The sequence below is a fragment of the Zingiber officinale genome, chromosome 1A (genome assembly GCF_018446385.1).
Source record: "Zingiber officinale cultivar Zhangliang chromosome 1A, Zo_v1.1, whole genome shotgun sequence".
NCBI classification, from domain to species: Eukaryota; Viridiplantae; Streptophyta; class Magnoliopsida; order Zingiberales; family Zingiberaceae; genus Zingiber; species Zingiber officinale.
The window spans coordinates 133,940,754-133,955,573 of NC_055987.1; the positions used below are offsets into that span (position 1 = coordinate 133,940,754).

At 41.9% G+C, this 14,820-nt stretch overlaps 1 protein-coding gene across 1 annotated transcript; it reads right to left on the reverse strand.

Moving 5' to 3' along the window:
* Positions 1-8,241: 8,241 nt before the first annotated feature.
* Positions 8,242-11,720, reverse strand: LOC122034199 (AP2-like ethylene-responsive transcription factor CRL5). The gene is made up of 9 exons (XM_042593341.1): positions 11,128-11,720; positions 10,536-11,022; positions 10,360-10,442; positions 10,210-10,218; positions 10,034-10,122; positions 9,885-9,958; positions 9,737-9,787; positions 9,585-9,661; positions 8,242-9,160 (listed from the first exon to the last, which is right to left on the reverse strand). The coding sequence occupies exons 1-9, from the start codon at positions 11,378-11,380 to the stop codon at positions 8,553-8,555; spliced, it is 1,731 nt and encodes a 576-aa protein (XP_042449275.1). The 5' UTR covers positions 11,381-11,720; the 3' UTR covers positions 8,242-8,552.
* Positions 11,721-14,820: the final 3,100 nt, after the last annotated feature.

A 14,820-nucleotide genomic window follows, 5' to 3' on the forward strand; every position in this document is an offset into this window, starting at 1 on the left:
ATGTTTGCTATTTGTTAAAGACATTACAATGCATATCAAATGACATAAAGTCAAAGTACTCGTCTCCAAAAGAAAGGATCCAATCCAGTCCAAATCCGACGTTGAGATACTCGTCTCGCGTCAAAGTCCTATGTCACCAATATATATACATTTTATTTAGCTACAACTCATATGAATAGCTAAATAAAATCCTTAAGAACAATTTAGGGAAAAATCCTAAACCATAAACCTCAACCTTCCTAAATTAAATCCAACAATTAACTAGGGTTAATTGCCTTAACCATAATCATAACATTAGATTAAAAATCTAAAGCTAATCCAATCTACATAAACTTACTAACCATGTAATCCATATTTATACTAACAACAATGTATTTACCTCAATCCAAAACTCACCCAGATATAGGGATTTCTCCGTCGGTCGTTGTCGGAGGTACACGCTGCGATACCACTCAGATTTGGCAGCTCCGAAAGTTTTCCCTCACTGCCGGAACAGAACTCCAACGGTGGGACAGTGCTGGTTCCAGCAAGAAGCTACAGTTTTCCTCGGATCTGGCCGGAAGTGACGAGATCCGTGCGCAACTCACTTTGGTTGTCAAATTCAACAAGAATAACACCCTACTCCTAAATCCAAATACAGGAGGAAAACCTACCTCCATTCCGGCCACCAGAAACCCTAAATCAGCACTATCATAGAGAACTTATGTGACTAAATCGGGCAAAGGGGAGAGATGTGCAGGTGAACTCGAGCCCTAGGCCAAATCTACACTGCTCGGAAGGAAGGAGGCGCCGGAAAGGGGCGCCGGCGGCCGGTTGTCGTTGCTAGGGCTGAGGGAAACAGTAGCGCTAGGGCACAGGGGAGGTCAGCGGCGCTGCTCCGTGCGACGACAGCAGCTAGGGCTCGGATGGCGGCGCTGGAGTTCCTTTGGCCAATGACCGACGTCGGAGTGCAGATCCGCAGAGGGGAAAGGCGGCGTCGGCGCGCAGCTCCAAAGAGGGAAAGGGCGGCGGCACACAGAGAGGAGGAGACTGCGTTGGTGGCCTCGGTGTCACAAGAGGGGAAGAAGGAGAAGGAGAAGGAGATGCTCTTGGCCACGACTTAAACCGTAGGGGATGAAATCGTCGCCGGTTAGGGCTTAGGTTCGGCAACGTCGGGCGCGCGGGGGAAGGAAAGAATTCGGCGAAAACAAAGAAAAGAAAAAGAAAATGAATAAACAAATTCAGCTTTTCCTCGCTTAAATGGGTAGTCTAAACAGGCTTTCCTGGGGCTCCGTTTTATCCCCGTAAACTCGTCTATACGAGCTCCAAAAAATTTCTAAAAATTTCAAAAAATTCCTCTTATTATTATCTGCCCTTTTTCGGTATTTTACAAGTGATCTCCTATTAATGTGAACCACCTAACTCTCTTTTTTGTCAACTGAGCCTGCTCACAGTCAACCGGTGTGATGTCCGATCGGAGGAACTCAATCAAAGGTGTCCTCCAATCACTCAGTGCTTCTATTTCAGCCGCTCTCTCGATGTGAGCTACCAACATCACCTGCTCGATCGGCTTGTCTAGCGCTATATGACTCAAAGAATTTGCTAGTTTGACCAGCTCGTCTGCATATTGGTTATTCGCTTGGAGGATCTTTTGCACAATTACCTTTTAGAATCCTAACTTTAACCTTTTGAAAGCTTCAGTATATAATTTCAGTCTGACATTATTTATTTCAAAGGTACTTGAAACTTGTTGGGCTGCCAGTTGAGAATCCTAGTGAATAAGCACCCGCGTGACTCCCATATGCCTGACTGCTTGCAAACTGACAATCAAAGTCTTGTATTCTGCCTCATTATTTGTGCCCCGGTAGTCCAATCGAACGAAGAGCTGCATTTTGTCTTCAAGCGATGATATTAAGAGTATGCTCACTCCACTTCCCTACTGAGTAGAAAATCCATCCACATAGATTCTCCATGTTTCTTATGGCTCGAGATTCTGTATTTCTATCACAAAATCGACTAAGGCATGCACCTTGATAGCCAATCTGGGTTGGTACTGTATATCAAACTCACTCAATTCTGTTGTCTATTTGATTAACTGTTTGGATGCCTCGGGATTGAGGAGCATTGGTCCTAGTGTATTGTTAGTTAATATGATTATGGAATGAGAGAGAAAATATGGGCGTAACCTCTGAGCGGCCAAGACAAGTGCATATGCCAATTTGATCTTTTGACAAAATATACAGACAACGACTCGAAACTCGTTCAACACCGGTCGACCAAGTACATTGTACACGGAAGACGTGTCCACCACAATGAAGTTCCTCCGATGAGTTCTCATGAACGGCTCCTCCCCCAAAGAGATGGCCAACCGAACTTGGCCGATCAACAATACCTCGTTGCCCCGTAAAGTCATATAATGGAGTCGTCATGGGTTGGAGTTTCACTCAGTATATTTGTAGCTGATCAAATACCTTCTTAAATATAATGTTGTTTGAGCTACGTATGTCAACAAAGGTCCAGTGGATGTTGTAGTTGGCAATCATAGCTTGATAATTAAGGCGTTGTCATAAGGGACCTCCATTCCCTCCAAATCTAGAGGACCAAAGTTAATTTCTGGTCCTTATATTTTTTCTTCGTTGCACCCAACTGCATGAATTTTCAATCGCCTGGCATGTGACTTCTGATCTTTGTTGGAATCACCGTTGGTCGGGCGTCCTGCTATCATGTTTATGTCGCCCCGGGTAGCGTTGCCGTGATTTTATTCGTCGTAGGCTGACGGGCATGGCCACTCGATCGGTAGATACCCGAGCAGACATATGATTATCTCTTTCCTGGGGTTGTGATTGGTGCTGCTCGATAGTTGCATGGCCTTGATCATGTTGTTTGCTCGATCGACGATAATGATGGCAATCAACGACAGATTCCTTGGGGAGTTGGTCGGCGCAGCTTTGGGTTGAGATGGTAACAATCCTTCATATCATGAGTTTCCGAGCGGTGATAAGAACAAAAGAGCGAGGTCCACTATTGGGGCTCGATGAATTTTACCTAGGGGTGTAATCGAGCCGAGCCGAGCTCGAGCTTGAGCTCGAGAAAACTACAGAGGCTCGACTTGAGCTAGAGCTCAAGAGAGCTTGTGAGCTCGAGCTTGAGCTCGAGCCTGACTTGGAAAAATAAATTCAAAGCATGTGCAAATGGGATTCAAACTGTAGAACTTAAATACACCAAATGACATGATCTAGCTACAAATTCCTCCTTAACTTATTCTTCATTTTAAAAGTAATAATAATTTTAATTATTAAAATATTAAATTAACCTGTCTTGACAAAGCTCGATGAGCCCTCGAGCCAGTGTTAACTGAGCTCGAGCTTGGCTTGAAAGTTAAACAAGTCGGCTCAAGCTTGGCTCGAGCTCGGTCAAATTTGAGCTCAAGCCGAGCTTTGACAGAGCTGCTCGCGAGCGGCTCACGAGCGAATCGGCTCATTTGCACCCTTAATTTTGCCTACTCAGCTCCACATGCTGGACTACATGTACTCGGGGTCCGGGTGTTGCTATGTTGCGCCCACTCGGGGTCCTTTTGGCGGTGGATGAGTGTGGACTGTTTGGCATTCTAGGACAACCACCGGCTCGAGGATCACTTCTTTTTTTAGAGCTGACTGAGCCTCTTTGACATTGATGTACTTTGTAGCTCGTCCGAGCAGATGGTCGAAGTCTCTTAGGGACTTCCTAATAAGTGAACGAAAGAAATCGTTATCTGTAAGTCCTTGGGAAAAGGCACTTACTAAGATTTCTTGGATGGCTGATGGGGCGTCCATGACCACTTGATTGAATCTCTTAATATAGGTCCGTAGCGCTTCCTTGGGCCCTTGTTTGATTACGAATAGATTCACATTCATCTTTTGATAACAGTGACTACTGGCAAAATGCTGAAGAAAAGCCCCTTGAAAGTCCTTAAAGCTACAAATGGAGCTGATGGGTAAGGGCATTTAAACCACCTCTATGCCGATTCGGAGAACATGGTGACAAACACTTGACACTTGACTCTGTCGATGTATTGGTGCAGCGTGGCTATGTTGTCAAATTTTATCAGATGGTCTTCAAGATCAGTTGACCCTATATACTCTTCGATTGTTAGAGGTCTAAAGTGAGGTGACAACTAATCGTCGAGGATTTCTTGGGAGAACTGTTTGTTGATCTGCTCGGGAGAGTTGTCGAGTTGGTTGTCTTTTCGCTTATCCTGGACGGGTGCGTTCTCATAAGATGATCCTTGAGTCCTTTCAGCTCGGCCATGCTCTTTCGAGGGTGTGTGGAATAATGGCCTGTGATATGGGATCAATGTGTTTAGTGCTTCCTAGAAGGAGCCCGTCGATCGGTGATTCGGCTTATAGCCGGCATGGTCTTCCATTTGGGTTTTTTAGTCATCTCACTGACCTGTTGCCGATACAACTGGGTCGTTTGACGCTCAACAGTTGGCTACTATCTCTTGTTGCTGTTGCACCATTTTTTGTAGCTCAAAATTTATTAGCATTTCTAGCTCTTGTTAATGTCACTATAGTGAGTCATCTAGTGTCTTCCATCTTCGTGTCTCGGATGCAAGTGTAGTTCTCACATACGATGTCAAATATAATCTTGTCCAAAAGCTTAGAAGACAGTTGGATGGGAATGTGGCTTTGCGATTGACTAGAAGAAGACTCCGTGCTATCCTACAAAACTAGGAGCGTTAGTGCCAAGCCAGTGAAGGAGTCCCCGACGTTGGCTCTCCGATGCTCAAGTCAGTGATTCGTGTACTAGGAAAAGAAGAACAATAAAAAACTGTAGCAATGAGTGTGTTCAAATATGAAGCATCGCATACCTCCTCCTGTGGATGGAGACCCCCCTTTATAGTGTCACTGTAGCTTCAATGATCCGTGTACAAGGAGAAGAAGAATAGTAAAAAAAACTGTAGCAATGAACATGTTCAAATATGAAGCATCGCATACCTTTGACTATGGATGGAGGCCCCCTTTTATAGTGCCATTGTAGCTTTTGTACACACATCCCAAAGTATATGCATGTTTTTTAAAGCGTCCTAGAAAAAGACAAGTCGAAAAGTGAGCCGGAGAGGAAGACCCGGATCGAAAGTCAACATGGAGTTGACTCTGGTCCAGGTTCCTGGAGTTATTCCAAGCGCTCGGACTTCAGAGGCCCTGGGCTCACGCCCTGGTCGAGGGCTGGTTCAGCCCAGTCTAGGCGCCCGAACCTGGGATAGGCACCCGGACCAGAAAACTTATCGAAACGCCAGTTGTTGTGATCCGTTACATTGTGGATAAAATTTTATCCACACTCAAGCGCTAGAACTCTTTTAGGCACCCAGATCAGCACTATAAATACAGCCCTGATCTTAGTAGTTAGAACAACACTTGTAAAACAATCTTATTTTCTATTCTACTTTGTGATCTAGTGCTTTAACTGTTGTAAGAGACTTCTCCGTCTGAAGGAGATTTGATAGTGAGATTTCAACGTCTTGGACTAGCAATCTTCTGATTACAAACCAAGTAAATTATTATGACTCTTTTCTTTAGTTAATTAGTTTCTTAATTCTTTTGTACAAGTGTTTTAATCAAGCTATAAAATTGAGAAAGGTGTTTTGAATTTTTTTTATTGTGCAGGGCAATTCACCCCCTCTTGCCGGCCGCAAGGGACCAACAGATGGAACGCCTATGGTCACTTGATTGAATCTCTTAATGTAGTCCCGTAACGCTTCGTTGGTCCCTTGTTTGATTACGAACAGGTTCACATTCGTCTTTTGATAACAGCGACTATTGGAAAAATGCTAAAGAAAAGCCACTCGAAAGTCCTTAAAGCTACAGATAGAGCCGATCGGCAAGAGCGTTTGAACTACCTCTACACCGATTCGGAGAACGTGGTGGGGAACACTTGGCACTTGACTCCATCTGTGTAGTGATGGAGCATGGCTATATTGTCGAATTTGAGCAAGTGGTCTATGGGATCAGTTAACCCTGTATACTCTTCAATTGTCAGAGGTCTAAAGTGAGGTGGCAACTAATCATCGAGAATTTCTTGGGAGAGATGCCTATTGATCCGCTCGGGAGAGTTATCAAGTCGATTCTTATTTGCTTATCTCAGACGGGCGCATTCTCGGAAGATGATCCTTGAGTCCTCTCAGCTCGGCCATACTCTTCCAAGGGTGTGCGGAATAATGTTTAATGATATGGGATCAACGCATTTGGTTCTTCTTGGAAGGCGTCCGTCGACCGGTGATTCAGCTTGTAGCCGACAAGGTCTTCCGCTTGGGTTCTTTGGTTAGCTCATTAACTTGTTGCCAATACAGTTGGGTCGTTTAGCGCTCGACAATCGGCTACTATCTCTTGTTGTTGTTGCACCATTTTTGCAGCTCAGGATTTATTAACATTTCTAGCTCTTCTTGGGTTAATGTCACTGTAATGAGTCATCTAGTGTCTTCCATCTTCACGTCTCGGATGCAAGTGTAGTTTCACAGACGACGCTAAATATGATCCTGTCTGAAAACTGAGAAGACGGTTGGATGGGAACATGGCTCTGTGGTTGACTGGAAGAAGACTCCGCGCTATCCTACAAAACCAAGGGCGTTAGTGTTGGCCCAGTGAAGGGGTCCCCTACGTTAGCCCTCCAGCGCTCAAGTTAGTAATCCGTGTGCGAGGAGAAGAAGAACAGTAAAAAAACTATAGCAATGAGCATGTTCGAATATGAAGCATCACATACCTCCGCCTGTGGATCGAGATCCCCTTTTATAGTGTCACTGTAACTTTTATGCATGCATCCCCAAGTATATATATGTTTTTTAAAGTATCCTAAAAAAAGACAAGTCGAAATGTGTCTGACACCTTTCCCTAAGCAGCACGTAAATCTCTGATGTGACATACTAGAAGTTTCTAAAATACGATTTGCCTGCAAGATATTCTTTGTTGTCAGCGGCACAAACTTTCAAAAGAGTATGATAAGATATGTGTGTGGGTCCTGTTGTTGGTCGACTGGGAGCCACTCGACCGGGGCATCACCAACTCGGCCATATTGAATGGAGTTATTGACCTATTCTTCACTCGATTTTACTTTTGTTGAAGAGGCATATTTCGTCCTATCGGACATAAGGTCCGATCGGCCAGGGCAGTGGACCAAATACCTTAGTATTTGATTCTTAACCTCGGCTGCAAGTGTGGAGGACGTCCTTTCGGATGGCTTGGTCGGTCTTTCATGTTTGATTGACTCTAGAGACTTACTCATCCACAGTCTACGGTTTCGTCATCCACCCGATCCTGTAACTTTGACCGTTTGATTTTGACCTCCACATCAATCGATTTTTACTATTTTGATCCACTTTTGGAGGTCCCATCTTTATCATCATATCAATATTGATATTAAATTTGTTCAAATTGAATCGATTAATTTTGACCATGCCAAATTACTTATAATATTTGTTTTTTTTTTTTTTTTTTTTTTGACCTTTTCTAGAGAATTACATCATTGTCATTCATTTTAAAGTTCCTAACCTTTATTATAGTCGTCCATATATTTTGATTTGATCAATATCTGAAATTACCTTTTTCAGGGTCCATATGCAATTTTTAAATTTCTAAATAACTTTCTCTCCATTGTTTTTATTGACACTGAATGTTGGATGACTTAGATGACTACATTTTATATTAATTGAAGTGAATATCAACTACATTTTAATATCAATATGTTTAAAATACCAAGAAAATTAGAAGGTAAGGCCATAGTATGTCCATGATGTTCCCATGAACGCTCTGACCTTAGCCATCGAATCTTTCTACACTAATTGATCCAAATTACCTTGATAGTCCAAAAATAATTTATTTTAACAATAAAAAAATCATATACATTTTTCTCTTTTGAATCCAAAAATACCTTTATTTCAAAAATGGTAAAGCTTCCGGGCTAAAAAAATTACCTTGATCATGAATTCTTTGTCATCATCGTTTAAGTCAAACCACCATCGATTGATAGGTCATGTCACTCATGTGAGGGAATAAATGATTTTTTATTAGAGATTGAGGAACACATTGATAATTGATTGTATTACATTTCTAAGTTTATTAAGATTGTTTGTCTTAAACCACCTTCATACGAGGAATGATAGAGACGAATTAGTGGGAGCACGTACCAGTAGTATAATGGTGATCTTACCTCTCCATCCTAACATTTGCAGATATATCAAAAATAGTGTATATAAATCAAGTGCATGATGAGTTTAAGTTGAACCGATGATGTCTAAGTTCACCTTGCACTTAGAAGAGACTTGTCTAACAAAACAATAGAGAAGTTTTTAACATCCAAATTATCAACGCAGATAAGTACGTAGCTGCTACTCTACGAGTGCTAAAGCCTCTGCACTGCAAAATCCTTCCCCATGTAGCCCAGAAGGTGTAGATACACATTTGAGAGCCATAGGAGAAGACCAGAGGCCAGGTCCAAAAGATCACCAAACTCTATTGCAAAGTATGATCACTAAATAAAGCACCCTCCCCAATCTTCTCTAATTCTTGAATTGGTGCTATCTTCAGTTGCTCGCGGAAACTTCAGGTGTCTGTCCAAGCAGCAAACATTGGCATGGTAGGCAGTGGCAGTCCGGGCCTTAGTTGTGGTGGAGGCATCCATGAGTTCATTGTCGCACTGATGAGCTTTTTTTGAGTCTTGGAAAATAGTACGGAGATATCAGCCTTATCAGAATTTACTTCTCCAGAGTTGCTCAAGCCCGGAACGAGCGATAGGGGATTCAATCCTTGTGTGATGTTCAGATTGTCTGAAACATTGACGCCTTGTGTTGAACTACCCATGGCTCCAACTAGGCTCTGAAGGTTGTTCACAAAGTGCTCATTTTGATATTCAGCAATGCTAGTACTGAATTTCGGGTTTTGTTCCTCGAAGAATTGTGGTTTCTGGTTGCAAGATTGATAGGGGGTTGTTTTCCAATCAGGGCTACTTGTGTTGCCATTTTGAGCTGATGGAGCAACGCCATGGGCTTCTACGTTCTTGTTTCGTCTTGCGAGTTCGCTGGCTAGAAGAGTGTCACTTGCCATGATCTTCTCCACATCATATCTTGAAATGTCAAAGTTTGTGACAGCGTTCAAACCGCGGAACTTGATTGCAGCAATGTCGTAGGCTTCAGCTGCTTCCTCTTGAGTACCTAATTATATCGAGTGTCAGAAATAAAAATGCCTAACAAAAGATTAGGAAGAAACGTGGTAAGCATAAAAAGTAACAACCATCATTATAGCTTGGTGAATGCTTTCTATTAATTTCTTGTCAGTCTTTTTTAAAAAAAATAAAAAACAGAGATGATGAATTGGTCAAACAAAGACTTTGGGGTCACTGAAATATCAGCCTTGTGAAAAGCACAACTATTTGCCATTAAAGTCTTTGCTCTAGCGAGCATGCTTGGCCCCAAAGGCTCTTTTTTTTCTTACTTCTTTTCCTTTCAGAATGTTGGGGGAATCAACGTGTCAAAGATTTAGCATCAATGTCATATTTGTCGCACTCGTGTCAGAGAGCTGTATACACGCTATATTTGCTTCGACATGCTAAACCACCAGCTCAAACTACAAACTTACTGAAGGTTCCCAGATAAAGATCCTTATTTCCAGAGACCCTCCCGATCCGAGCTTGCCACCTTCCATGTTGGTGATGCCTGGAGACATGCCATCGAGTTAAAAAATATATTCAAGGGATTCAACTAAATGGGCTACAAGCATCCAAAATAGACCTAGTGACTCCCCGGTATATCGATGCTCCACGCGAAAAACCACTGCTCTTCCTGTGAATAATGGGAAATGACATCGTAATGAATGAAGAACCATGAAAGTTACATTTCAAATTAACCGACTGCGAATAAAGAAAAGCAAGGTTTCAACCTTCTTAGATGAGCAACGTATTCTTGCCTGCTCATGTTCTTCATTTCTTCGATTTCTGCATGGTAATCTTCCAGCTGCACCACCAAACCATAATTAGCACTATCACATCGATAGGAATTTTTGGAGAACTGAAATCTTCGATGGTTTACCGGGAAGTTGATATGAGTGCATGTACCCCAATACTTGAGAGCAGCCAAGTCATAGGCTCTAGCGGCTTTCTCTTCCATATCATACCCCCCTGTGGTACAAGAATTAATAGAATGCTAATGGTGTGGTGCTTTATAGACAGAGAATGATAGGAGTTGGATGGGTGAAAGAAGCATACCCAAGTAAACTGCTTCCACCAAGTTCACCATTATTACAAGCATATACCCAGCCAAGAAAACAATTAATTGGATAGGAAGAAATGTTAAACTAACTTTGAATGATTACTTTTAAAAAAATTGTTGAATGGTTGTATATTGTAAGTTCTAACCTTGCCTTCCTTTCCTTGTTTGCCCTTCCTTTTTGCAACTATTGTCCCAAAGATGAGCTTCGTATCTTCCAGTCCACCTGTGTCTGTAGCAAGTTCAACATTCATTAGTGCAAATGTTGTCGATCATCATGACAAAATTATATGCGATAAGAAAGAAATTTAAATAACGAGATGACCTCGTGACTCCCCTGTACTGGGACGTCCGCTGCCCGAATGAATCGATCGACTTGCGGTGATGAACAGGCTGCTTCTGGCCACCTTTGGAGCCTCTCTTTTTAGTAGGATCCAAGATCATGTAGTCGGAGCCGGCTGCGACAGCGGTCGAACCAGCAAGCTGTGGAGCTGTGACACAGCTCGACTGCGAAACAGGGCTCATGGACAAGCTTAAGGACTGCAAGTCCCCATTGCCCATGGAAGCAACAGAGGCCATAGCTTGGCTTGAACTTCCAATGGGGGCCTGGTATATCTCATGGTTGGTCAGCGGAGCAAAGAACGCATCTTGGTATTGTGGAAAGTGGTGATGGAGGATGTCTGAGCCTGAATGAGGGAGAGGGTCCCTGCAGCCCAAGCTTAAAGCCATTGCTGCTTCCCGGCCGTGTGCAATCATGTTTGGACCACAGCCTAAGAAGTCTTCCAGTTTGGGAGATGGAGATGCCACCATTACTTCATTCACGTGAATGCAACAAGCCATAAAAAAGCAAGATCCTTGGCATTTTAGATTCTTATGGAAGCTGGATAAAGAAAGAGGAAATAAGTTTTGTGCCGTACCTTCTTGTTGCGATCTGGTGAGGGCTTCCATGAGGCAAAGGGAACCATTGGTCTTGAGCGGAATGGATGATAGCTGAGAATAGTGGTACCCTCCTCCGCCCTCACCATACATGAAACCAGAGCTGGTTAATGGAGTAGAGACGAAGAAGGTACCAGCAGAGGAGTGAGCAACCTCCATGTTCATTTGAGGAGAGAGAGAGAATCCCAACCAGGCATTGTCGGCGTCGGTGTTTGCGTTGTTCATGGACTTCATCTTCCTCTGAGGATATGATCCAAAGGAGGGATTGTTAACAAGGCCCAAGGTGAGGCAGCTCAATCATTGGGCAGTACACAGTGTAATCATTCTGCCTTCTTCGTGCAATGAATCCACGCATCCAGCTCCAGCCACCAACCCACCCACCATTGGAGCTTGGGTTTGAGTGTTCAAACTCTGAGCTCTAAGTAAGCTCCATGGCCAAGATGTAAGCATAGAGAACGAAGGTAAGGAGCCTTTAAAATAAGCAAAAAGAATGAGCACCAATGGGCAAATGGTGGATAGATTACAGTGGCAGTGCTGCTCTCCATGGGGATCTGTGTTCTGAGAAGGACCATGGTTTTAAGCTTTTATTTCTCTCCTAAAATGCTTATCAAGCCCTTCAAAAACCCTGTGCTTTAGGGGCATGTAGTCCCAAGGAGAATTGCGCCCACATTTAGGGCCTGACATGTCTATTACCCACAAGGAAAGCTTTGGAAAACCCAGAGAATTAAATTGGGCTCGTGCATTTCCTGCTCTTCCTCCTGTGCTTGTTTTTGAAAGAGAAAGCGTTCTTCATGGACATGAAATAGATTGACAGCAAGGACAGCTGTGCAACTCGACACTTCGCCACAATCGTAGCTTTGCACTGGCTACAAACCTACTCTGCAACTCAGGGATCGATCTAATTTGACGTGCCCATTTTACTTCGATTTCAAAATGATCCATGCATGCATTAAACATTTCTTCTTCTTCTTTTGAAACACCTCAGCAAATCACCAAAAGATTTGCTCAGACAAAGAGGTGATTGGGGAAAGAGAATGGGAGCGTAGACCGAAGATATTTATGATCACATGTTTTTTGCAGCTAAAATTGCATATAAACTTCTGAACTCAACAGGTACTGCTTCATACAAGAGAATAAAATAAATACCACTTTAATTTGTGAGCATTAAATTCATTAGAGCAAGGATGATTGAGACCAACAACTACACTTGACAGGGAAAATTTTGCTGCATCAAGCCATTTGCCATGCTTCATTTTTAACTTTCGTCTCTTTCAATGGCACTGGCAGAAACCACCAACGCACGTACTTCTCGTTAATTCACTGCGATTTATGCCGCTATTTTCTTCTCGGCAGGTGTCAGATATAGATATATTTCTTGGTGATGGGCGATTTGGCAACGAGAAGGAGGAACAGAAATCTATCTCCCATGATTTAGTTAATGCTCACTGGGCGTACATGCACTGCCACATTCTTTAAGGTCGTCCTAAGTCAACGCTCGTCATTTATTCGTATGTCATTTACTCATCTATCATTATAAGCTTTCAATAAATTCAGTTTTCCATAGAGGGTGTGTTTGAAATGTCATGCCTTGATAGATTACTTGCTAGCAATCTGAAGTTAGAGTAACCCAAAATTGAGAATAAAAAAAAATGTTAATTATTATTCATGTTACTTCAATAAAAATTTCCAATATAGTAGAGCATGGCATTCTTACAAGTTCTTAAGCAAAGACTTGTAAAGATAAAAAAACATAAGTAAGATTCAGATTTTGTTAGATTTTTACTACAATCAGAATTTGCAGGCTCCTTGAAGCTTGAAAAGGGATTAACTGACAATCAGAATCTGGTCATGGAGTTTGCTTTTGTTAGATATCTTACTAGCTATACAAACACTCTAATATTTTCAACTCTGCTAATTAAGTTTTCAAATGCTATCGACACAAATATATATACTAATTCCATCAAGTTTGAGCTGGCTTAGATTCTCACCACTGAAGCACTTGCTTCAGAAGATGCTAAAATAATCTGAGGATGTGATCCCAAACACATGATAGGTTTAAAATTCTGTACACCCAAAGGATGCATTGAACCCTTGGCGATGGTGGAGCTGCCTTGTCAGAGCACTACAAGAGCGGCAGCACTACTATCAAGTCCATAACGTAATTTGCAGACATTGTGATATAGCATCAGGGATTCAGGATACCCCTGCCTTTTGATGAGCAAATGCCTGATAAGAGAGGAGAGGAGAGAAAGGACAAGCTCCCTGTCCCCTCCTCTAATACTGAGCAGATATGTTTGTGTTGTTGGTACAAAGATGGCATGAGGGCTGTGATATGCATGGACATATGAGGGCCTACCACACCTTTGACATGACAATTCAATGTAGCACCAAACCCTTCTATATGCATGTCAAAAAGCTCAGGCTGAGAACAAAAGAAAAAGGAAAGGAACAAACAAAAAAAAATGGCATAAAGTTAATTGTTATATATCATGCGATCAATGAGTGAAGTAGTTCGACTGTTCACATAAAGGTTTGAATGATTTACTTCAATGTTCTCTATAGCTAAGGATTATTTCTTTGAGTAATAAATATACCACATTAACGGCCTTATTGCAGTTTGGTGTCTTTTCTGACATCTGGATATATAATTATATAGTTAGGATTGAATCGCGAAGTCATTTCCAAATGAATTGTTAGGCATTAATTATGATCGACATACAATTCGTATTCCCTACCATTAAATGTATTAATTGATAACCCTTACATGTACCAAAAATTCAAACACGGCGTTAGAGACTCAAAACACTGTGTTGATTTGAGACTAAAACCCTTACATGTACCATTATTTGCAGACAACTCCAACTCCTAACATTGCACCAAAAAATAAAAACAAACAACTGCCAACATTTATAGCAAATTCAGATACAAACGGTAGCAGAGAAATCGGGCCAAGTATTTATAACAACTTCATATGAAATTGTTCATTTTTGAAATTAAGAACCAAAAATCAAATTTGACTATAATAATGAAATATAAGGATGATTATGAAATTTTTTTCCCCCTAAAAATTTTGACCATTGGAATGCGTTTCCGTAAAGGACTTTTTCAGATATTACATCTTTCACTCTCAAGGAGCCAAAATTTTACAATCACTACTTATCCTGTCCAAAATTGAGTCAAACAAAGGATCGATGATAAAGACAGGAGCATTGACGAAAGGAGAAGAGAATTGGGCTCTAGGATTTGAAGATGTGTGGTAGGCTTTAGATCTTCGAGCGGAGCAAGGAAAGACGGTTGAAGATGATATTCATGGATCTATGTATACCACATAGATATTGCACTGGAGCATTAGAGCAAGAATTATTAAAGGGGTCTCTGGGACAGGCACTCGACGCTCCCGTCAATATAGTGACCGAGTGAAAAAGGGGAGAAAAAAATGAATAGTAAAACTTAGTACATGCGTGTGTGCTTACGTATCTAGCCAATAGAGAGGACTTCTTTTTTACTGTCTTTTATAACCTCTGCAATAATGCGATGTTAGAGAATGTCAGGTGTCAGAGTATATCGGATGATGGAGGATGTACAACGAACTTTCATTGAGTAGAGGAAGGTTTCGTAGAATGTATGTAATAGAAAATTGGAATATTCTCTGACGAATAACCGTTATTTTCTGA

Coding starts and splice junctions, on each gene's coding strand:
- LOC122034199 (XM_042593341.1), bottom strand. CDS start 11,380: ATGAAGTCCATGAACAACGCAAACACCGACGCCGACAATGCCTGGTTG. Junction 9,662..9,736: donor ATATACCGGGGAGTCACTAG/GTCTATTTTGGA, acceptor GCATGTCTCCAG/GCATCACCAACATGGAAGGT. Junction 9,161..9,584: donor TCTTTATCTGGGAACCTTCA/GTAAGTTTGTAG, acceptor CGATATAATTAG/GTACTCAAGAGGAAGCAGCT.